The 22,652-nt window shown below is 44.3% G+C and overlaps 1 protein-coding gene across 2 annotated transcripts in view; it reads left to right on the top strand.

The window, feature by feature from the left end:
- The window catches only part of eprs1 (glutamyl-prolyl-tRNA synthetase 1), a 134,576-nt gene that overhangs the window by 20,052 nt on the left and 91,872 nt on the right, over positions 1-22,652 (top strand). For both annotated transcript variants that reach the window (XM_072509428.1, XM_072509425.1), the window contains exons 2-3: positions 90-174; positions 5,447-5,546. In XM_072509428.1, coding sequence (XP_072365529.1) covers positions 90-174; positions 5,447-5,546 — 185 coding nt within the window. The remainder of the gene's footprint in view (positions 1-89; positions 175-5,446; positions 5,547-22,652) is intronic.

Here is a 22,652-nt window from a genome sequence, read left to right as displayed (position 1 = left end):
ATTGTAACATTTTAGTCATTGTGAAAAGTTTCTTCACTCAAATTAGCTATTTAATACAAAACTGTTTATGAAGTTATTTTCTCTTGCAGGTGCATTACTAACTGTGGAACACATCAAAAATTCTGTCAGGGTGTTGGTTGAGGAGGGTAAAGAGAACATCCTGCAAATTTCTGAGTAAGTATCCCAGGAAATGAAGACTTGGTTGCGCCTGTTCTGGAAATTATGGATTACCTCTTACAGTAAGATAAACTACTGAAATATTGGTGACTTCAGACCCACAACAATATGGTTGAGTCTTCACTACCTTGTGAAAAGGTTTAACAAGCCACTCCATTCTCAAGAAGAGCCTTGCCACCTTCTAGAGGACAGTTGGGAATGGGTAATAAATGTTGATCTTGCCAGCCAGATCGACATCCCATGAATTAATTAAGAAAAATTTACTGGTGGCCTTTAATCACCATGCCCTGTACTTCTTTTTTCCTTTGTATCTATCAAAGTTTCTTCAAAAGACTACTCCAAATTTGTACCATGTCTGTACATGGGTCGCAATTCCAAATTTCTTTACCACTTCCTGCTGAATATCTATCTGCTTTTGCAAAGCATCTTGAGATGTTTTGTGTAAAATGTGTTCTATGGATCTAAGCGATTGTAATAAATGACTTGGTATATATTAAAGGAATAACCATTACTTATTTAATTATCAATAAGGACAAGAGGGCACAAGCTTAAAATTGGAGCTTGGCCATTTAAGAGTGAAAGGAGGAAGAACTTTTCCATCCAATGGCTACTGGAAATCTGGAATTTTCACCCTGAACGTATTGGATCCAAATCAATTGAAACTTTCAAGGTTGAGATTGATGGATTTTTGTTCGGTGAGGGTAGGAAATGATATGGACCAAATGTGGTTAAATATATTTGAGGAAGTCCTTCCCCAAATTTGCCAGGTTTTTTAGCACTTTTCTTTTTTAGCACCATGTCGGAGATACTCTGTTTCGAATTAATCCCATGTCCGCTGGTCACCATATTTGGGGTCTCTGATTCACCGGCTGTCCACTCGGGTAGAGACAGACCTTTGTCTCACTGATAACCCGGAGGCGAATATTGCTTGGTTGGAGGTCTCCCGTTCCACCCAGTGCCTCTGGCTGGTTGGGGGAATGTCCTTCTTACACTTGGAGAAAATTAAATCTGGTTTAGTGGAGAGATTCTACCTGAGATGGCAACCATTTATTTACTTTTTTTAAGGATCAAGTCACTGTCAGCAGTTACGGGGTTTTAGGTATAGTGTTTAAGTCAATTAATTAATTTTTCTTTGTTGTTTGTAATTGTTGTATTCTTGAGTTTTAGTTGGTTTGTTATTATGTAAAACGTTAAGCATATTTTTAAAAATACATATATTTAAGGTACTGATGATCCATTATCAAAATAAATGGTGGAAGAGTCTGAACGGCCTTGCCCTGTTCTATTATTTCCGCAGTTCTTGGTTTTCAGTGATATCTTTTTAACGTAATATCAGCGCCAGCTTTAGATCTGAACGGTTTAATATATACCCAACTAATTTATATCCAACTCAAATTGTGCTGGCAGATGTGATGTCATCCTCATTTCCCCAATGTATCGAGGTTACAAAAATTATAGCACGCAACCTGGGGTAAGGGTTACTTCTTGAACGTTGAGCAAATTCGTTTTTGATTAAAGGTGAAAAAGAACATTGCTGCACCCAATCACTCCTTTGAATTTCAAGATCTGGCATTTGAAGACAAACATTCATCATGGCAATTTGATGAAATTTTAGAAGTTTTTGAAGTGTTAGCATGTCCTGAACAGAAGATATCAAATACTAAAATCAAAAAGACCTGGAAATGTTTGGCAGAGTCTGTGGAGTGAGAAATAGTTAATGTTCAGGCCGATGACCTGGTCAGATCATCGACTTCAAAGGTTTACTCTGTTTCTCTCTCCACCAGTGCTGCCAGACCCTGCTGAATATTTCCAGCATTACCTGTTCATATTTTAGATTTCACAGTATTTTGCTTTAGGACTAGATATCAAACATTGCTTGTTACAAAACTGATGGTGAGTTTTTTATGCTGGAGGCACAATTGTTGAAACAGCACTTGAAATTCTGTATTTGAGATAGATCTGATCACGTACACATTTCTATTATAATGAATTGAAAATGCAGAATCTGCAGTTGTGGTAGGGAAGGTGGACTTTAGATCTGTGGTGAAACTGGGGCAGGGACGGTTAAGAGAAGATTTAATAGATGTGTTCAAAATCATGATGGGCTCTAATAGAGTAAATAGGGGTGGGGGCTGGGGGTGGGGGAAATGCTCAGATATGACAGCTGTGTGACTAAAGATTTCATTGGCAGATGGGATCATGCAAAAGGTGGAAATGCGTGTTCATGAAAATTGAATTAAGCATTTATAACAATGGACTGGATATGTCCTTTCAAAAAGAACTCTCTCTCTCGCATTATTGAAAACTGTCTGACCAAACTACAGGGATGGTGAATGAATTGGAAGCGTATGAAGTGAGGGGGGGATGGGGAGGCTAATGTGGACATCCCTGAGAATGAGTAAAGTAGCTTTGGTCATGCTAACATTGAGTTGATCCAATTTGTAAAATAAAAGTTGTAGAGTTAAGCATGGTCATGGATAGGTAAACCTAGGTAATATATACATAGAAGCTGATCAAATGCTGTTATATTTTTTTATTGAAGAGGGGGGAGGTGTCATTTCCAGCTGAAGTGATAGGACAGGGGAGATGGTCGCAGAAGATGATGGCCTCAATTTTGGAATCAGAAAAAATGTTCAATGAGGACTTAGGTGAGGTGGTAGAAAATTGGGTGCTAAAACAAGAATAAAGTGCCAGAGTAGTGAGGGAGCAGGCCAAGATAACAATCTGGAGATCAGATTCATATCATTTCCCATAACAATTTGATAGAAAAGGTAATGAATCATGTATTCTGTCAATTTCACCTCATGGTGAGAAAGAATGCATATCAATAAATCAGGTTTTGGCCAGATCCTGATGTTAGTGGACTTGATCATCCAGATGGGATTGTTGTTTTGGTGGCACCTTTTTGGAAGATTAAGATGGAAGGTAGACACATGAGAGGCAGAGGAGCAGCACCTAAAAACACTCAGGCAGATGTACAGTGAGTATTGTCTTTGACTTAGATTTCTAAATTTGGGTAAGCTATATATGGCTAAGAATTCAAGTCATAACTCGAGAATGACAGTTGAAAAGTGAAAGGCTGATTGTTGTTTAGGGTTATCTGCTGAATTCCTAATCCGTACAACTTTCTCACCGTATACCATATTTTGGCCTTCATCAAACTCAACAAAATCTTATTGTGGCAGTTAATTTGCTGAGAAAGTACTTAGCATTTAGACCTTTCATAGTGGACAAAGAGTCATCGGACTCAAAATGTTAGCTCTTTTCTCTTCCTACAGATGCTGCCAGACCTGCTGAGAGTTTCCAGCATTTTCTCTTTCGTTTTAGACCTTTCATAGTTTTGGTTCCCTATTCTAATCATAAGTTATTTTTGCTCTTTTTGTAGGATGTGGGTGTCACCGGCAATGTCAGCATTACTTTTATCATCCTTAATTTCTCTCAAACAGAATGGCTTGCTGGGTCATTTCAAAGGGCATTTTCAACCACATTGCTGTGGGGCTAAATTAGTCACATGTAGGCTAGAAGAACAGTTAACAATGGCAGATTTCCTAAAGGACATTGCTGAACCAGACAGTTGTTTTGATAATTGATAGTTTCATCATCACCAGTACTGAGATTAGCCTTCAATTCCAGATTTAATTAATTGAATTTAAATTTCAAAAAACGTCACTGATGGGATTTAAACACGTGTACCAAGCATGTTAGCTGGGCCTCTGGATTATTGGTCCAGTACCTCTTGTTACTATCTCCCCCCACCTCACAACCCCCTCAGGGAATGTTGATCTTATCAATTTATAGCTAGCCAGCCCCCCCCCCCCCATCCCAAAGATGTGCAGGGTAGGTGGATTGACCTCCCTAAATTGGAAAAAAAAAAAATTGGGTACTCTAAATTTATAAACAATAAAACCTCACCATTGATATCCTCAGTTCCTTCTCTGCTGCCAGCCTTCCCCCAAAGCCTACTGATTTGAGCCCATGTTTTCTTTGTAGCTACAAGCCCTTCCTGACCATGCATTTCACCATGCCCCTTCATGTCTAATTTATTATTCAACAGTAGGGGTGTCTAAATTCTTCCATGGGCCAAGTGTGGCCTGCAGGCTTTAGTGCTCCAGTTGATAAAACCCAAGCGATAACTTGGTATTTACATTTAAACTTTTCATTTCTGTCCAGTTTGAATTTTAGAATTTCATAGAATTTACAGTGCAAAAGGAGGCCATTCAGCCCATCGAGTCTGCACCGGCTCTTTGAAAGAGCACCCCACTCTATCCCAGTAACCCCACCTAACCTTTTTGAACACTAAGGACAATTTATCATGGCCAATCCACCTAACCTGCACATCTTTGGACTGTGGGAGGAAACCGGAGCACCCGGAGGAAACCCATGCAGACACTGGAGAACGTGCAGACTCCGCACATAGTTACCCAAGCCGGAATCGAACCTGGGACCCTGGAGCTGTGAAGCAACTGTGCTAACCACTGCTACCATGCTGCCCCATTTTGTAGTCCTTGCAGTTTGGAAAGAGCTGCACTTGACACTATTATCTGATGAGTAAATCTAAAATTAAAGCTCTGATGGTATCCATGGCATGAGGTATATGCAAACTCATGGGAACATCGATTTCAACTTTAAATGAGGTTAACAGGGCTTTATGTGGCCAAAACATGACTGATCTGAAGCTACCAGAGATTTGTGAATTTCAAAAGTACCCCTTTGCAGCACGGTAGCATTGTGGATAGCACAATTGCTTCACAGCTCCAGGGTCCCAGGTTCGATTCCCGGCTTGGGTCACTGTGCGGAGTCTGCACATTCTCCCCGTGTGTGCGTGGGTTTCCTCCGGGTGCTCCGGTTTCCTCCCACAATCCAAAGATGTGTGGGTTAGGTGGATTGGCCATGCTAAATTGCCCTTATTGTCCAAAATTGCCCTTGGTGTTGGGTGGGGTTACTGGGTTATGGGGATAGGGCGGAGGTGTGGACCTTTGGTAGGGTGCTCTTTCAAAGAGCCAGTGCAGACTCGATGGGCCGAATGGCCTCCTTATTCTATGAACCTTTGAAACCTCTGGATGTGAAATAATGAACCACTGTAATTTTTTCATTCTGCTCCTTCACTATTGATATGCACTGAAATCAATCAATCAGATCATTTATATGCCAATAAAATGGATTTAAAAAACCATGGATTTAGTCATTCATATTTCCTTTTGTGATGTATAGTAAACAGTTGTTGATTGCTGTGTTGCACTTCAGCATACTCTTATTTTCAATCTTGCAGAGACAGTGTCTTTAATGATGTGACTTCCATTGTCCGCTACCTGGCTCGGGTAGCAACAGAAAATAAGCTCTATGGCTCCAATCTACTCGAACATACTGAGGTAAGAGTTTAAACCTCTGTAGGGTGACGATGATCAATATCACCTTGAATATCTTGTGCATACAGCCAAAAATGTATTAAATCTCCAGTCATGTCTTGTCATTTGGGTCAAACTCGACCAACCTTGAGGATGAGCTGAACTAATAATAACAGCTTATTGTCACAAGTAGGCTTCATGAAGTTACTGTGAAAAGCCCCTAGTCGCCACATTTCGGCACCTGTTCGGGGAGGCTGGTAAGGGAATTGAACCCGCGCTGCTGGCCTTGTTCTACATTACAAGCCAGCTGTTTAGCCCACTGTGCTAAAACCAGCTTGGGTACTGCCTTTACATGTGCTCATTCTTCAACTGCAAACAGTAACCTCTCTGATTCAGTGGGCTTTTCTGCACTAAATTGTTCAACCTGGTAGTACTGTAGGAAAGAAAAGGAGTACATTCTCAGGAGCGATATTTTTTCAATGGAAATATCTGCTTTTTTAGTGCAAGTGTAATAAGTTCACGGAGACAGAAGTCCCTTCACCAGAGTTCCTTTTATTTACAAAACCAACAGCCGAACAATCAGGTGCATTCAGCTTGCTGTCTACACTGAGAGTCTACACCCCCGTGGCCCTCGTGACTCATGAGTCTCTTGCTTCGGTTCTGTGCTGGCCGGGTCTGGTCTCCAATAGTAGACTCAACCTGGTTTGGCGTCGTCTGCCCATGAGTAGCTCCATTGGTACTATTCCTATTGTGGTGTGTGGGGTTGTCCTGTCGTCAAATAGCCAGCGCGACAGTTTGCTGTCTAATGATGCTGCTGGCTGTTTTTTCAACCCTACTTTTAGGGTCTGGCCGGCTCTCTCTGCCAACCCATTTATGCCGGGTGGTATCAAACTTCATGAATTTTATAAAGTCTTGGCTGGTGAAAACCTATCCATTATCCGAAACCAACACCTCTGGGATACCATGTGGTGTTTTTCGATGATAGCTGTTGAATTTGTAGAGTTCAATTTGTAGACATCCAGCCATTTGGAACGGGCGTCTACTATTGCAAAAAACTGAATCCATAACAGGCCTGCAAAATCGACATGAAGTAGCGACCATGGTCTACCCGGCCATTCCCATGGGTGCAGCAGGGCTGCCGGTAGCACCTTCTGCCCTTGTTGGCATTCTTGGCACCGACCTACCAATGCCCCTATGTCTGTGTCCAGGCCCGGCCACCAGACATAGCTCCTGGCCAGCATCATCATTTTTGAGACTCCAGGGTGCCCATGATGTAATTCAGCCAGTATGGCTCGACGGCCTTCACTTGAAACTATTACTCGAGCCCCCCATAGCAGTATCCCCTCTTCCACAGTGATCTGCTCTCTTCTGCTCCAGTAAGAACATAAGAACTAGGAACAGGAGTAGGCCATCTGGCCCCTCGAGCCTGCTCCGCCATTTAATGAGATCATGGCTGATCTTTGTGGACTCAGCTCCACTCTCCGGCCCGTACACCATATCCCCGAATCCCTTTATTCTTTAGAAAGGCATCTATCTTTTTCTTAAAAACGTTTAAAGAAGGAGCCTCAACTGCTTCACTGGGCAAGGAATTCCAGAGATTCACAACCCTTTGGGTGAAGAAGTTCCTCCTACACTCCGTCCTAAATCTACCTCCCCTTATTTTGAGGCTATGCCCCCTAGTTCTGCTTTCCCCGACCAGTGGAAACAACCTGCCCGCATCTATCCTATCTATTCCCGTCATAATTTTATATGTCTCAATAAGATCCCCCCGCATCCTTCTAAACTCCAATGAGTACAGTCCCAGTCTACTCAACCTCTCATCGTAATCTAATCCCCTCAACTCTGGGATCAACCTAGTAAATCTCCTCTGCACTCCCTCCAGTGTCAATATGTCCTTTCTCAGGTAAGGAGACCAAAACTGAACACAATACTCCAGATGCGGCCTCACCAACACCCTATACAATTGCAGCATAACCTCACTAGTCTTGAACTCCATCCCTCTAGCAATGAAAGACAAAACTCGATTAGCCTTCTTAATCCTGTTGCACCTGCACACCAACTCTTTGCGACTCGTGCACCAGCACACCCAGGTCCCTCTGCACAGCAGCATGTTTTAACATCTTACCGTTTAAATAATAATCCATTCTGCTGTTATTCCTCCCAAAATGGATAGCCTCACACTTGGCAACATTGAATTCCATCTGCCAGACCATAGCCCATTCACCTAACCTATCCAAATCCTTCTGCAGACTTCCGGTATCCTCTGCACTTTTTGCTTTACCACTCATCTTAGTATCGTCTGCAAACTTTGACACATTGCACTTGGTCCCCAACTCCAAATCGTCTATGTAAATTGTGAACAACTGCGGGCCCAACACTGATCCTTGAGGGACCCCACTAGTTACAGGTTGCCAACCAGAGAAACACCCATTTATCCCCACTCTCTGCTTTCTGTTAGTTAACCAATCCTCTACCCATGCTACCACTTTACCCTCAATGCCATGCATCTTTAGTTTATGCAGCAACCTTGTGTGGCACCTTGTCAAAAGCTTTCTGGAAATCCAGATATACCACATCCATTGGCTCCCCGTTATCTACTGCACTGGTAACGTCCTCAAATTCTACCAAATTAGTCAGACACGACCTACCCTTTGTGAACCCATGCTGCGTCTGCCCAATGGGACAATTTCCCTCCAGGTGCTCCCCTATTTCCTCCTTAATGATAGATTCCAGCACTTTCCCTACAACCGAAGTTAAGCTTACCGGCCTATAATTACCAGCTTTCTGCCGACCTCCTTTTTTAAAACAGTGGTGTCACGTTTGCTACTTTCCAATCCTCTGGGACCACCCCAGAGTCTAGTGAATTTTGATAAATTATCACTAGTGCGTTTACAATTTCCGTAGCCATCTCTTTTACCACTCTGGGATGCATCCCATCAGGGCCAGGAGACTTGTCTGCCTTTAGCCCCATTAGCTTGCCCAATACTGCCTCCTTAGTGATTACAATCATCTCAAGGTCCTCACCTATCATATCCTTATTTCCATCAGTCACTGGCATGTTATTTGTGTCCTCCACTGAAGACTGACTCAAACAACCTGTTCAGCTCCTCAGTCTCTTATTATTAAATCTCCCTTCTCATCTTCCAAAGGACCAATATTTACCTTAGCCACTCTTTTTTTATCTTTTATATTTGTAGAAGCTTTTACTATCTGCTTTTATGTTCTGAGCCAGTTTACTTTAATAGTCTACCTTACTCTTCTTTATGGCTTTTTTAGTAGCTTTCTGTTGTCCCCTAAAGACTTCCCAGTCCTCTAGTCTCCCACTAATTTTTGCCACTTTGTATGTTTTTTCCTTCAATTTGATACTCTCCCTCATCTCCTTAGATATCCACGGTCGATTTTCCCCCTTTCTACTGTCTTTCTTTTTTGTCGGTATGAACCTTTTCTGAACACTGTGAAAGATCGCTCGGAAGGTTCTCCACTGTTCCTCAACAGCTTCACCATGAAGTCTTTGCTCCCAGTCTACCTTAGCTAGTTCTTCTCTCATCCCATTGTAATCGCCTTTGTTTAAGCACAAAACACTAGTGTTTGATTTTACCGTGTCATCCTCCAACTGTATTTTAAATTCCACCATATTGTGGTCGCTCCTTCCAAGAGGATCCCGAACTATGAGATCATTAATCAATCCTGCCTCATTACACAGGACCAGATCTAGGACCGCTTGTTCCCTTGTAGGTTCCATTACATTCTGTTCCAGGAAATTATCCCGGGCACATTCTATAAACTCCTCCTCAAGGCTGCCTTTACCAACCTGGTTAAACCAATCGATATGCAGATTAAAATCTCCCATGATAACCGCTGTACCATTTCTACATGCATCCGTTATTTCTTTGCTTATTGCCTGCCCTACCATCCTGTTACTATTTGGTGGCCTATAGACTACTCCTATCAATGACCTTTTCGCCTTACTATTCCTGATTTCCACCCAAATTGATTCAACCTTGTCCTCCATAGCACCAATATCATCCCTTACTATTGCCCGGATGCCATCCTTAAACAACAAAGCTACACCACCGCCCTTACCGTCCATTCTATCCTTTCGTATAGTCTGATACCCATGGATATTTAACTCCCAGTCATGACCATCTTTTAACCATGTTTCAGTAATGGCCACTAAATCATAGTCATTCACGATGATTTGCGCCATCAACTCATTTACCTTATTTCGTATACTACGAGCATTCAGGTAAAGTACACTTATGCTGTTTTTTATGTCTTTGTTATGAATCCTAACACCTTGATCAGTAACTTTGCGCAAATTATTTTTCCTCTTACCCTTTCTCCTAATTTTCCTAGTCTTTGAACCCATATCTCTACATAACCTGTCACGTAACCTGCTGCCTTGATCTCCATTAAACATTATACTGTCCATAGCTTTACACTTCCCTTCCCCCCAACTTGCTAGTTTAAAGTCCTTGTGACCAATCTATTTATCCTATTCGCTAAAACACTGGTCCCAGAATGGTTCAGGTGAAGACCGTCCCAACGGTACAGGTCCCTCCTGCCCCAGTACTGATGCCAATGTCCCATGAAATGGAATCCCTCTTTCCCGCACCACTCCTTTAGCCACGTGTTAACTTCTCTAATTTTCTCAACCCTATGCCAATTGGCACGTGGCTCGGGTAATAATCCAGAGATTATAACCCTGGAGGACCTGCTCTTTTATTTAGTCCCTAGTGTTTGATAATCCCCAAACAGGCCCTCTTTCCTAGTCTCACCTATGTTGTTAGTCCCAACGTGGACCACAACAACTGGATCCTCCCCCTCCCTCTCCAAAATCCTTTCAAGCCGATCAGAGATGTCCCTCACCCTGGCACCGGGCAGGCAACATACCATGCGGGACTCTCGATCTGGCTTACAAAGGATGCCCTCAATCCCCCTAATTATAGAATCCCCTACAACTACCACTTGTCTTTTTGCTCCCCCCTCTTGAATGGCTTCCTGTACCACGTTGCAGTGGTCAGTCAACGCATCCTCCCTACAGCCCTCTTCCTCATCCACACAGGGAGCAAGTACCTCATACTTGTTGGACAAGGTCAAGGGCTGAGGCTCCTCAACTCAGGATCCCCCTACCTGCCTCCCTTGCAGTCACACCACTCTGTCCCTGACCACTGTCCGAATTAACAGAACTTATTCTACCGGGTGTGACTGCCTCCTGAAACAAAGCGTCCAGGTAATGTTCCCCCTCCCTGATGTGCCGCAGTGTGTGCAGCTCGGTCTCCAGCTCATCAATTCTGAGCCGAAATTCCTCGAGCAGCCAACACTTGCTGCAGATGTGGTCACTGACGGTCTCAATGGGATCCACCAGTTCCATCATCATACAGCAACAGCACATCACCTGTCCAGCCATATTCAACTAGTTAATTAATTTAAATATTTAAAAAAAAAAAAAAAATTTCTTTATAGAACCTCAAGGATAAACCTGAACACCAACAAAAACACAGCCACTCACCCGAACTCAGATGCACTCTGTTCCAATCAGCACTCCGTGACTAAAGGCACTCCTGCCACACCTTTTGTGCACTCACCTCTGCCAGCACTGTCCCGGCTCTCTCCTCCCGCGCTTTTTAATTCTCCCGGCGCTGTCTTCGCTGTCCCGGCTCTCTCCCGCGCTTTTAAAATCTCCCGGCTCTCTCCTCCGGCGCTGTTTTCGCTGTCCCGGCTCTCTCCTCCCGCGCTTCTTAAATCTCCCGGCTCTCTCCTCCCGCGCTTCTTAAATCTCCCGGCTCTCTCCTCCCGCACTTTTTAAATCTCCCGGCTCTCTCCTCCCGTGCTGTTTTCGCTGTCCGGGCTCTCTCCTCCGGCGCTGTTTTCGCTGTACCGGCTCTCTCCTCCCGCGCTTTTTAAATCTCCCAGCTCTCTCCTCCAGTGCTGTTTTCGCTGTCCCGGCTCTCTCCTCCGGCGCTGTTTTCGCTGTCACGACTCTCTCCTCCCGCGCTTTTAAAATCTCCCGGCTCTCTCCTCCGGCACTGTTTTTGCTGTCCCGGCTCTCTCCTCCCGCGCTTTTAAAATCTCCCGGCTCTCTCCTCCCACACTTTTAAAATCTCCCGGCTCTCTCCTCCGGCGCTGTTTTCGCTAAGGGTAGAATTCCGCCTGGAATGGCCTTTCCATCTCCCCCATTAGCACCATGTGTTTTATTTTTGATAAAACTGGATCCCTTTGAGTCCACAAGCGAATGTTTTGTGCAGCCACTGGAAGGGTGTCCAGGAAATGTAATGTCATCACAGTTTCCTCCAATCTGGGTACGAATGGCGGCCTGCTTAGTGCATTGGCGTTTGTTAGCCAGATTCCCGGCCGATGATCCAATTGGTACTGGTACGCCGCCAGTAGTAGTACCCAGCGTTGGATCCGAGCCAAAGCTCTTGGTGGCACCGCTTTGTCTTTCAGCAAACTCAGCAATGGCTTGTGGTCTGTGATTATAGTGAATTTCCACCCGTACAAATACCGGTGAAATTTCTTCACTGCGATGATCACAGCTAGTCCTTCCTTTTCAATTTGGGCATACTTTCGTTCTGCTGCTGCTGCTAATGTCCTGGAAGCAAATGCTATCGGCCTTTCCTGTCCTTTTTGCCCTCTGTGTGCCAGAACTTCACCAACACCATATGGAGACGCATCGTAAGTGAGCACCAACTCTTTCCTGGTGTCGTAGTGAGCTAAGACGTTTTCGGAGGAGGGCAGTTCTTTGATCTTCTTGAAACTCCTGTCTTGGCGGACGGGCCACTCCCAGGCTTGCCCCCTTTTTAGTAATTGGTGTAGGGGGTCCAGGATGGAAGCCCTGTTCTGTATGATCTTCCCATAGTATGTCACCAGTCCTAAAAAAGATCTTAACTCCTGGATTGTGGTGGGGACCAGGGCATCTTTAAATCAACCTCACCCGATCCTCCAAAGGGTGTAACCCTGTCTTGTCAACATTGTACCCCAGATAAGTTACTTGAGGTGCTAGAAAAACGCATTTCACCCTCTTTAGGCGCATGCCTGCTGCTGAAAACATCCTAAGGACTTCTTCCAGGTTTTGCAGGTGTTCTGCCTTTGTTTTTCCTGTAATGAGGACATTGTCCAGGTAAATGGTGACTTGTGGTAGCCCTTGTAATATATTCTCCATTGTGCTCTGGAATATTGCACAGGCTGACGATACCCCGAAGGATAATCTTGTATAATGAAATTGGCCCTTCAGGGTGTTTATCATTGAGAATTTGTTTGAATCTTCGTCTAGCTTCGGCTGAGAAATGCGTAGCTGATATCCAGCTTTGAGCATAAGAGTCCTCCAGCCAGCTTTGCATACAAATCCTCAATCCGGGGAATTGGGTATTTGTCCAGTTGTGAGTAACATAGAACATAGAACAATACAGCGCAGTACAGGCCCTTCGGCCCACGATGTTGCACCGAAACAAAAGCCATCTAACCTACACTATGCCATTATCATCCATATGTTTATCCAATAAACTTTTAAATGCCCTCAATGTTGGCGAGTTCACTACTGTAGCAGGTAGGGCATTCCACGGCCTCACTACTCTTTGCGTAAAGAACCTACCTCTGACCTCTGTCCTATATCTATTACCCCTCAGTTTAAAGTTATGTCCCCTCGTGCCAGCCATATCCATCCGCGGGAGAAGTTTCTCACTGTCCACCCTATCCAACCCCCTGATCATTTTGTATGCCTCTATTAAGTCTCCTCTTAACCTTCTTCTCTCCAACGAAAACAACCTCAAGTCCGTCAGCCTTTCCTCATAAGATTTTCCCTCCATACCAGGCAACATCCTGGTAAATCTCCTCTGCACCCGCTCCAAAGCCTCCACGTCCTTCCTATAATGCGGTGACCAGAACTGTACGCAATACTCCAAATGCGGCCGGACCAGAGTTCTGTACAGCTGCAACATGACCTCTCGACTCCGGAACTCAATCCCTCTACCAATAAAGGCCAACACTCCATAGGCCTTCTTCACAACCCTATCAACCTGGGTGGCAACTTTCAGGGATCTATGTACATGGACACCTAGATCCCTCTGCTCAGCCACACTTTCAAGAACTTTACCATTAGCCAAATATTCCGCATTCCTGTTATTCCTTCCAAAGTGAATCACCTCACACTTCTCTACATTAAACTCCATTTGCCACCTCTCAGCCCAGCTCTGCAGCTTATCTATATCCCTCTGTAACCTGCTACATCCTTCCACACTATCGACAACACCACCGACTTTAGTATCATCTGCAAATTTACTCACCCACCCTTCTGTGCCTTCCTCTAGGTCATTGATAAAAATGACAAACAGCAACGGCCCCAGAACAGATCCTTGTGGTACTCCACTTGTGACTGTACTCCATTCTGAACATTTCCCATCAACCACCACCCTCTGTCTTCTTTCAGCTAGCCAATTTCTGATCCACATCTCTAAATCACCCTCAATCCCCAGCCTCCGTATTTTTTGCAATAGCCTACCGTGGGGAACCTTATCAAACGCTTTGCTGAAATCCATATACACCACATCAACTGCTCTACCCTCGTCTACCTGTTCAGTCACCTTCTCAAAGAACTCAATAAGGTTTGTGAGGCATGACCTACCCTTCACAAAGCCATGCTGACTATCCCTGATCATATCATTCCTATCTAGATGATTATAAATCTTGTCCCTTATAATCCCCTCCAAGACTTTACCCACTACAGACGTGAGGCTCACCGGTCTATAGTTGCCGGGGTTGTCTCTGCTCCCCTTTTTGAACAAAGGGACCACATTTGCTGTCCTCCAGTCCTCTGGCACTATTCCTGTAGCCAATGATGACATAAAAATCAAAGCCAAAGGTCCAGCAATCTCTTCCCTGGCCTCCCAGAGAATCCTAGGATAAATCCCATCAGGTCCCGGGGACTTATCTATTTTCAGCCTGTCCAGAATTGCCAACACCTCTTCCCTACGTACCTCAATGCCATCTATTCTATTAGCCTGGGACTCAGCATTCTCCTCCACAACATTATCTTTTTCCTGAGTGAATACTGACGAAAAATATTCATTTAGTATCTCGCCTATCTCTTCAGACTCGACACACAATTTCCCATCCCTGTCCTTGACTGGTCCTACTCTTTCCCTAGTCATTCGCTTATTCCTGACATACCTATAGAAAGCTTTTGGGTTTTCCTTGATCCTTCCTGCCAAATACTTCTCATGTCCCCTCCTTGCTCGTCTTAGCTCTCTCTTTAGATCCTTCCTCGCTACCTTGTAACTATCCATCGCCCCAACCGAAACTTCACACTTCATCTTCACATAGGCCTCCTTCTTCCTCTTAACAAGAGATTCCACTTCCCTGGTAAACCACGGTTCCCTCGCTCGACGCCTTCCTCCCTGTCTGACCGGTACATACTTATCAAGAACACGCAGTAGCTGATCCTTGAACAAGCCCCACTTATCCAGTGTGCCCAACACTTGCAGCCTACTTCTCCACCTTATCCCCCCCAAGTCACGTCTAATGGCATCATAATTGCCCTTCCCCCAGCTATAACTCTTGCCCTGCGGTGTATACTTATCCCTTTCCATCATTAACGTAAACGTCACCGAATTGTGGTCACTGTCCCCAAAGTGCTCTCCTACCTCCAAATCCAACACCTGGCCTGGTTCATTACCCAAAACCAAATCCAACGTGGCCTCGCCTCTTGTTGGCCTGTCAACATATTGTTTCAGGAAACCCTCCTGCACACACTGTACAAAAAACGACCCATCTATTGTACTCGAACTATATCTTTTCCATTCAATATTTGGAAAGTTAAAGTCTCCCATAATAACTACCCTGTTACTTTCGCTCATATCCAGAATCATCTTCGCCATCCTTTCCTCTACATCCCTAGAACTATTAGGAGGCCTATAAAAAACTCCCAACAGGGTGACCTCTCCTTTCCTGTTTCTAACTTCAGCCAATACTACCTCGGAAGAAGAGTCCCCATCTAGCATCCTCTCCGCCACCGTAATACTGCTCTTGACTAGCAGCGCCACACCTCCCCCTCTTTTGCCTCCTTCTCTGAGCTTACTAAAACACCTAAACCCCGGAACCTGCAACATCCATTCCTGTCCCTGCTCTATCCATGTCTCCGAAATGGCCACAACATCGAAGTCCCAGGTACCAACCCACGCTGCCAGTTCCCCTACCTTGTTTCGTATACTCCTGGCATTGAAGTAGACACACTTCAAACCACCTACCTGAACGCTGGCCCCCTCCTGCGACGTCAAATCTGTGCTCCTGACCTCTATACTCTCATTCTCCCTTACCCTAAAACTACAATCCAGGTTCCCATGCCCCTGCTGCATTAGTTTAAACCCCCCCAAAGAGCACTAACAAATCTCCCCCCCAGGATATTTGTGCCCCTCAGGTTCAGATGTAGACCATCCTGTCTGTAGAGGTCCCACCTTCCCCAGAAAGAGCCCCAGTTATCCAAAAATCTGAAACCCTCCCGCCTGCACCATCCCTGTAGCCACGTGTTTAAATGCTCTCTCTCCCTATTCCTCATCTCACTATCACGTGGCACGGGCAACAACCCAGAGATAACAACTCTGTTTGTTCTAGTTCTGAGCTTCCATCCTAGCTCCCTGAAAGCCTGCCTGACATCCTTGTCCCCTTTCCTACCTATGTCGTTGGTGCCAATGTGGACCACGACTTGGGGCTGCTCCCCCTCCCCCCTAAGGACCCGGAAAACACGATCCGAGACATCACGTACCCTTGCACCTGGGAGGCAACATACCAAACGTGAGTCTCTCACGCTCCCACAAAATCTCCTATCTGTGCCCCTGACTATAGAGTCCCCAATTACTAATGCTCTGCTCCTCTCCCCCCTTCCCTTCTGAGCAACAGGGACAGACTCCGTGCCAGAGGCCCGTACCCCATGGCTTACCCCTGGTAAGTCGTCCCCCCCACAAGTATCCAAAGCGGTATACTTGTTTCTCAGGGGAACGACCGCAGGGGATCCCTGCACTGACTGTTTTTTCCCAGTCCCTCTTACAGTTACCCACCTATCTCCAATCTTTGGTGTAACTAATTCCCTGAAGCTGCTATCTATGACCCCTTCTGCCTCCCGAATGATCCGAAGTTCTTCCAACTCCAGCTCCAGTTCCCTAACTCGGTCTTGGAGGAGCTGGAGATGGCAGCACTTCCTGCAGGTAAAATCAGCAGGGACACTAACTGCATCCCTCACCTCAAACATCCTGCAGGAGGAACATTGTACTCCCTTCCCTGCCATTCCTCTAACTTTCTCCCAAGATCTGGCTAACAACTAAATTAAATTTTAATCTGGCTATCAACTAGATTAATCGTTTGTTTGATATCTCTACAAAGGTGGACCGAGCCGTCCGGCTTAAGGATAGGCACCACAGGTGCTGCCCATTCTGCAAACTGGATCAGTTTTATTATTCCCTCGCACTCCAATCTTTTGATTTCCGTATCGACTTTGTCTTTACACGAAGGGTACTGGTCGGATCTTGTAGAATTTTGGGACTGCCCCTGGATCTACATGTAATGTCGCCGTTGCTCCCTTTGTTCCAAGCCCTTCTCGGAAAACCTCTGGGTCTGCAAAGGAGTTCGCTCAGGCGCCCATTTTTCAGCTGGAAAATGTTTACCCAAACCAGCTGTATCTCTTTTAGCCAGTTTCGTCCCAATAAGCTTGGTCTCGCAGCTTTCACTACCATTAAAGGCAGCCTAACCAGTTGCTCACCATAAGCCACAGGTACATGTGTTGTGCCCAACACTGTGGTTCCCCTGTATATGTCCTCAGTTTTGCCGAGGTCCTGGTTAGGGATAAGGGTTGGAGTCCAATGCGAATTTTTAAAATACTGTTTCCCCTATCACTGATACGGCTGCTCCCGTGTCAACTTCCATTAGTGTTGGATGTCCATTCAACCTTCTGGATAAATTAATGGGTTTTGATTTAACCATCGTTACACTATTTAATTGTTCCTCGTCGGAGGTAGGTGGGACTTCTAGGGTGTGCATTCTCCTGTACCTCGGCCTACGTGAACTTCTCCAAGATGTTGGTTTTGGGCTTCTATTTCTCCTCTCTGCCTCCGATCTTTGACAACAACTACAATATTTTGCTGGGTGAAAAGCTGCAGGGGCTGCCGACTGTCTGGACCTAATTTTCCCTTGCTTGGGAGCGGTTCTGCAAGAGGGCCTGGGTAACTTAGTATCAGAGTCGTTCCTGAGGGTGGCTATGCAGTTGCCTATCCCCCAGCGGTAGTCCCTTAACTCAGTTTCACTGGTGTGGCCGTCTTCCTCCATCGGAGTATCCTGTAACTAGTGTGCTCCGCTTGCCGCTTTTTCTAAGGACAAAGCCAGCTGCAATGCTGGTTTGCAATCCAGCTGGGTCTCTGCTAACAGACGTTGCTGTATTGCTAAATTGTTTATTCCGCATACCAACCAGTCTCGGAGCATCTCATTTAGCGTCAAGCCAAATTCGCAAGCCTCTGCTAATCGCCTTAATCTTGTGAAAAAGTTTGTAACTGACCCCCCGGAGTAAAACCGGTATGTTCCCAGGATCAGAGGTGGTTTCGGGTCATAGTACTCTTTTACTAAGTACATCAGTACCTGGAAAGTCTTCGTGTCCGGTGCCTCCGGAAAAGTGAAACTGCGCATAATAGCAAAAGCTGCTGGCCCACATGTGGTCAGCAGAATGACCCATTGCTTTTCATCCGGAATTATATAGTTTGCTCTAATAAAGTAATTCATCCGCTCTAAATATTGGGCCCAGTCTTCCACTGCAGGGTCAAAAGAGTCCAACTTGCTGAATAAAGGCATGTTGCCTGTCAGTGGCTTACCCTCCATATGTGGCGGCTGCTAATGAGCAGGTTCCTTCGGATCATTCCGTTTTCCTTGTCGCCACTGTAATAAGTTCACAGAGGCAGACGTCCCTTCACCAGAATTCCTTTTATTTACGAAACCAACAGCCAGGTGCATTCAGCTTACTGTCTACACTGGGTAGTGCAGAGGATCTGACACTCCCTATTATATACAGAGAAAGGGGTTCCCTGATTGGGCCATGAATCAGGAACTCATTCTAATTGGCCAATCTCAAAAGGCCTGGCCTAAGTCATTACACCAAGGCACCAGATGGCTATATTTGTCTTGAATTCCAGCAAGTTCTGGTTTTCGGATGAGAATTCTATCATTGTTTAATGCGATTTGTCATGTTTTTTCTCACTACTGTCACTAATATTTTCAAACCAAGCCAATAAGATTCAGAGAAGCACACACTGCTTCATTACAGGTTTTCGCAACTGCCCATATGTGGAAATGACATTTTGCAAATGAATGATATGGACATTTCTTTTTGTGCATGTATGCTTTTCTGCTTTCTAATGTTTATTCCAGTAATTATGCTCGACAGAAAACATTTAACATTGAGTTTTGTTATCAAACACTATCAAAGCAAAAATTACCCATGCCTGACTGACAATTGCAGCTGGAAGACGGATGTTGCTGAAAGGAGACCATCTTGGCCCTGACAAAATACCGCCTCATAGGCTGAGCACTGGCCACCAGTAGCAGTAGTGAGACAGTAGTAAAAGCCGTAGCTATATCAATCTAGTTCCTTCCAGGAAACTGTGGAAGGGCCGTTAAAACTTCCCTTACAGTGCTCTTGTTTTGCTGGACTTTGTACTTTCAGTATTTCTTTCTGTCAATCCAGCCTTGGGTCACTGTCTGTAAGGAGTTTGCGCTTTCACCCAGTGTCTGCATGGATTTCCTCCTGGTGCTCTGGTTTCCTCCCACAATCCAAAGATGTGCAGGTTAGATGGATTGGCCGTAATAAAATTGCCCCTTTGTGTTCATGGATTTGCAGGTTGGGTGGGGTTACAGGGATAGAGTGGGGGAGTGAGCCGAGGTGGGGTGCTCTTTTAGATGGTCGGTGTGCAGACTCAATGGACCAAATGGCCTCCTTCTGCACTGTAGGGATTCTATGGATTCAGTGCTTGGCAGCTGTGTCTACTTTGTCTATACCAGTTTCCTTTCCCCCCCCCCCCCCTCTTTTCTCGCCCATTCCTCTTGCACCCCACATGCTACGCTGTTGTTTCAAGTTTCCTTTTCGTTAAATCATGTGTTGATCATGAGTGCATTACAAAGGTAATTCCCCCTTATTCTTTCAACCCATGCTCTATTTTATTTGTATTGATACCTTTTGAAGTCCTGGAAGCTGTTGTTAACTCTTTGAAGTGCGATTTTAGTACCTAGCCACTCATATGATTTTAGGCATGACTGTTGCCTTGATTTTATTACCCACCTTGTCCACCTCTAGAACGCTAAACAGTGAATTACTGTCATTTCCTTTGACAATGTATGGTTGTATGCATTTCTAAAACACTTACGACAATGTTCTCCCATTGAAGCCATCCAGCTTTTCTTTAAATCACTATCTGACCAGTAAATCATCCAGTGTCGCTTTTTATTTATTTCAGGGCTCTGAACCTCCTCATCTCATTAGTTCTTTGTTAGTGATTTCTTCCACTTTCTCCAGCTTTTTTGGTTCATGGATCCATTCTTTCTATCCAGTTGTGTAGCCAGAGAATCAATGTCAATGATTCCTCTTCCTGCTTCTGCATATTACCTCTGAATTCCCCATGAGGATCTATCTCCTATTTCTCAGCTACATGCTACTCCTTGGTGAGACCATAAGACATAGGAGCATAATTAGGCCACTCGGCCCATCGAGCCTGCTCCGCCATTCAATCATAGCTGATATTATTCTCATCCCCATTCTCCTGCCTTCTCCCCACAACCCCGATCCCCTTATTAATCAAGATCCAATCTATCTCTGTTGTAAAGACACTCAGTGATGTGGCCTCCACAATTTTCTGTGGCAAAGAATTCCACAGATTCACCAACCTCTGGCCGAAGAAATTCCTCCTTATCTCTGTTTTAAAGGATCGTCCCTTTAGTCTGAAATTGTGTCCTATGTTTCTCGTTTTTCCTATTGTTCTTGACAGATGCTCCCACAATGCTGTTAAGGAAGGAGTTTCAAGATTTGTGGCTTTACCCCAGTATTGCAAAAGTTGACATTTCTTCCAGGATGACGCCACTGTTTACATAGAATTTACAGTGCAGAAGGAAGCCATTCGGCCCATTGAGTCTGCACCAGCCTTTGGAAAAACACCCCACTAAGCCCAGACCTCCACCCTATCCCTGAACCCAGTAACCCCACCTAACCATTTTGGACATTAAGGGCAATTTAGCACAGTCAATTTACCTAACTTGCACATCTTTGGACTTTGGGAGGAAACTGGAGCACCCAGAGGAAACCCACGCAGACACGGGGAGAACATGCAGACTCCGCACAGACAGTGACCCAACCGGGAATCGAACCTGGGACCCTAGCGCTGTGAAGTAACAGTATTAATCACTGTGCTTCTGTGCCTCCCACAACTGCCTTCAGTCTCCACCACAAACTCCATTCCTAGCCATCGATGCTATTCCTCTTCCTAGCCATTGTTTGAGGCTGAACCAGACTGTCGTTTCTATGCAACCTGTTTGATTCTGAACTGAGATTCTCACCCATTATACTCTCTATATACTGCCAATTTGCACCTCCAGATCATTTCCCGTCTCTGTTCCTGTTTTCGCTCATTTGCTGAAAGCCTCAGCTATTCCGAAGTACTCTTATGTAAAACAATATAATTAATTGCAGTCTGTATGTTCAGCTAATATTAATTACGGTACACATGACCCAGTCGTATGAATTCAGCACTTTTAATGATCAATAGAAACAGTTGAATTTTTGCGTAATTTCGATTTGAACTAACAGTTCAAATTAAGCAGTTTTAATTTAAATAACTGACTGCATTTCATGTAGGCTTAATTATTTTAAACCGTTCTAATCTTATTCTTTGAGATTTTTTTGAAGACACTTTAAATTCAAGCTTGAATTAAAACTTTAATTCAACAAAACATCTTTAGCTTTGACAAATCTGGTGTTTAAATAATAGATGGGTTTTGTAGATTTAAATTAATATGTTCAAACTTTGTCTTTAGTTTCAGTGTACCTGAATTGCCAGGATATTTAAAGTGTTGGTTTTGTTATATATTATACCTATATCCCACCAAGTAGTTTATATTATTTGGAGCTGTTTGTGAATCTGTATGTAGGGTATGTAGTAGGGCTGTGTTGCCACGTCAGCTTGCCTGTTTGTAAAATTCTGTAATACTACACCAGTTGAGACAGATGGAAGTAATTTGTGTGCGTCTCTTACTGTTTTACCTTACTGGTGCAGTTGAGTTAGAATGTTAAGAGTTAGTATGCTAAATGTTCGATCAGAATTATTCCGTCTAACACTTGTTTTTGCCAGTTTTACCCATCTTTTACACCGTTTAACCCACCTTTTTGCATCTTCGATTATTTAAAAAAAGGAAGTTACAATTAAATTACTGTAGGAAAACAAATTTCAGTTTCATAGTAACATAAGCAAATGCTTGTTCCTCTTCCACCCATATCCACTAGTTTAGCAGCAATTTATTTTCTTGCCCTTTCCTGAAGGCATTAACTACTTTGGTCTCCAATTGCCAGTTGCCCCGTACCTTTGGCCACTGTTCATGTGTGAGCTTCAATTTGAAAAAGTGTAGGAAAGCTCCATGACATGGTGGGTAAAGGCTAATGAAGGCTACTTTGAATCTATGCCCCATTATAACTTCACAGTTTATAGGGAGAAAAGTGGATGGGATTGGAAAAACACAATTCTTTCGCCTTTGAGAAAAATAATTAGAATCTGGAAGAAAGTGGCTGATAATTGTGGAGGTCAATGTTTGTGTTATGAGGCTTTCAGGAAAGCATAACAGCAAACGTAATTTTTTTGGGGGAGTTACAATGTAGTTTACCCTTCATTCAGGGTTTGGTGAATTGTCACATGTCCACTAGAATAATGAGTCACACCCAATTATGGACTTTGGGCCTTCCAATTGTAATTTATTTGGGAGAAAATGTTTCAACCTATGCAACACCAGAACAACAAATCAATGGTTACAGGTCTTTCAGTAGTGGTCTTTCATTTGTGCGAAAACATTTAAAAGTATTATGGAAGAGGGCATTAAAGCAAATCAGCTTGTGTGCTTATCACA

Source organism: Scyliorhinus torazame, chromosome 1 (genome assembly GCF_047496885.1).
Source record: "Scyliorhinus torazame isolate Kashiwa2021f chromosome 1, sScyTor2.1, whole genome shotgun sequence".
Classification (NCBI taxonomy): Eukaryota; Metazoa; Chordata; class Chondrichthyes; order Carcharhiniformes; family Scyliorhinidae; genus Scyliorhinus; species Scyliorhinus torazame.
The sequence above is the reverse complement of the archived record's forward strand: the minus strand, read 5'-3'. Positions and strand labels throughout refer to the sequence as shown.